Source organism: Myotis davidii, unplaced genomic scaffold (genome assembly GCF_000327345.1).
Source record: "Myotis davidii unplaced genomic scaffold, ASM32734v1 scaffold1413, whole genome shotgun sequence".
Classification (NCBI taxonomy): domain Eukaryota; kingdom Metazoa; phylum Chordata; class Mammalia; order Chiroptera; family Vespertilionidae; genus Myotis; species Myotis davidii.
Window position 1 is genome coordinate 607,046 of NW_006286970.1, and position 2,388 is coordinate 609,433.

At 48.4% G+C, this 2,388-nt stretch overlaps 1 protein-coding gene across 2 annotated transcripts in view; it reads left to right on the top strand.

The window, feature by feature from the left end:
- The first annotated feature begins 1,043 nt into the window (after positions 1–1,043).
- The window catches only part of PAK1IP1 (PAK1 interacting protein 1), a 13,272-nt gene continuing 11,927 nt past the window's right edge, over positions 1,044–2,388 (top strand). For both annotated transcript variants that reach the window (XM_006758744.2, XM_006758745.2), the window contains exon 1: positions 1,044–1,213. In XM_006758744.2, coding sequence (XP_006758807.1) covers positions 1,130–1,213 — 84 coding nt within the window. In that variant the 5' untranslated portion in view covers positions 1,044–1,129. The remainder of the gene's footprint in view (positions 1,214–2,388) is intronic.

Here is a 2,388-nt window from a genome sequence, read left to right on the forward strand (position 1 = left end):
CTACAATGACAACCAAAGCTGCCCAAGTGAAGGCATTTCTACAAGACCACACATCAGTGACAACAAACCCAAGTTAAATACAAGTATGTACTGACAACTCAGAACACCAGAGAACATGGTCTCGGGTACAGAAGGGTGTGCTACGGAAGCAGCACTAAACGGGGTTTGAAGAATCAACATCTACCTCCCGCTGGTCAAATCCGGGTGCTATGACGTTTGTGAGGCGAATTACACTCCAAGGTTTACTCTACTGGAAGTTTGTGCAAAGATGTAATTTCTAACACATCCCTGAAACTCCAAACCTCAAGAAAAGATCAAATGTAAATGAAGGTCATCTTCCTTCTGTTGATGTTTGGCTTTGCACCTAACCTGCGGAGGGTGAAACTTTGAGATTTACTTCTGGAACGCTCACCACGATGGCTGCGCCTTTCTTCCCCCAAGTGGTCGGTCTTCACACCGTCAGGCCAAGCGTTCTGCTCCCTCCCCAGGATTTGCCACAGCTGCAGTCCCGGGATCGGAAAGGTGTGCAGGCCGGGGTTACCTGGCTGGAAGGCGGGGAGCGAACTTTCTGGGCCCAGACTCTCCCGCCTGCTGTTAACCGCGAACCCCAAATCCCACCTCCTCCTTGCCCTACTATGAGAAAATGTGAGAAAAGGGGGCTCATTCCATTGCTTCCTGCAAGAAAAGGAAACCTACTACCCCGTCTGTCACAGCGCGCAACCGAGAAGCATCACACACCTATAGCACCTTATTGCCAGGGGTCCCGCCCAGGCCGGAAGCTGGCCCGCTCCTTCCTTAGACGTCCCGGAAATACGGGGCTTCCGCCAAGGATGTCCCGCCCACTCCCCTAGTTCACAGCTTTCTAGAATATGCCTGCTTACCCCAATTTTTTTCTCGTCATAGCAATGAGAACCTCTTCGTGTGGCGTCCTTCCTTGTTCTTCGCTTGTAAGTCTCGCGTGATCTTCGAGCGCTGAAACCGTTTTCACGGATGCAGGCGCTTTGGCAGCCTTGCAGTCTTGACGTCTATCTGCGCGCCGACAGCGGAAGGACCCCGTCCTCCTGCATCCGCTTTAGGCTCCGCCCCGGACGCGGCGCGCTGATCGCAGAAGAGGCACATGTCCTACTGAATGGAGCTGGTCGCAGGTTGTTACGAGCAGGTCCTTTTTGGATTCTCTGTACGCCCGGAGCCCAAGGCGAGCGGCGACCACCAGGTAAAAGCCGGGGCGCCGAGGGACCCCGGGAGGCGTGGGCGGGGAAGGTCAGGTCTTGGTTCCTGCACGGCCGAGGTAAACACTAAACCAGAGGTGAACACACCGTCTGATTTCTTAGGGATTAATTGACGAATCAAACTCAGGAGACTTCAGTATAGGTTAGCTTTTTAAAACATGGAGTCGGCATTTCATAAAACGAGATACTGTCTGTTTTGGTAGATATTTTTTTACCACGGTACACAAGGAAAGCAGGCATTTCTGCGAACGGGCAAATGAGTCGTAGATGATGGATTTAAGGGTCGCTTTCATAAATTGACAGCCAGTTTAGGTGTTCCCTCTTGCACTGAATTTCTGTCCTGGAGTTTTACAAAATATTAGAGCCGGCTCTAGATGATACTAACTCATTATTACTGGATCTGTACTGTGGGGCCATTGCTTGCAGTGAAGGTGCAAAGAAGCCCAGGGTATGGAGCCTGCGCCAGAGACCTTCCCGACAGAAGCGGAGAGGACTGGGAGACAAATGTATGGAGGGAAATTACAACAAAATACAAGTATTTTACTAGATGTATGAATAAAAAGTTAGTAGTAAAACAGGTAATCGGGATATACCCAGGAGTAAAAAGATCTTTTAGTCCAGCACTCTTTTCCCCCCTAATCACTCTTCTAAGTATCTCTTCAAAACCTGTTTCATTGAGTGGTGTTTGTTTTTTTTTAATCTTTACTGTTGAAAGTATTACCTGTGTTCCTCTTTCCCCCATTGACCTCTCCTAGCCTGTCACACCCCCCACCCCAGGCCTTCACAAACCGATTGTCTATGTCCATGGGTTATGTACACACAAGTTCTTGGTTGATCTCTTCCCACCCACCTGTATCTGCCTTCCCTCTGAGATTCCACAGTCGGTTCCATGCTTCTGTGCCTCTGAATCTATTTTATTCATCAGTTTATTTGGTTCATTAGATTCCATATATGAGTGAGATCATGTGATACTTGTCTTTCTCTGGTTTATTTGCTTAGCATAATGCTCTCTAGGTCCCTCCATGCTGTCTCAAAGGGTGAGAGATCCTTCTTTTTTAAAGCTGCATAGTATTCCATGGTGTAAATGTACCACTTCTTTTTTATCCACTCATCTATGGATGGGCACTTAGGCTTTTTTCAGATCTTAGCTATTGTAAAT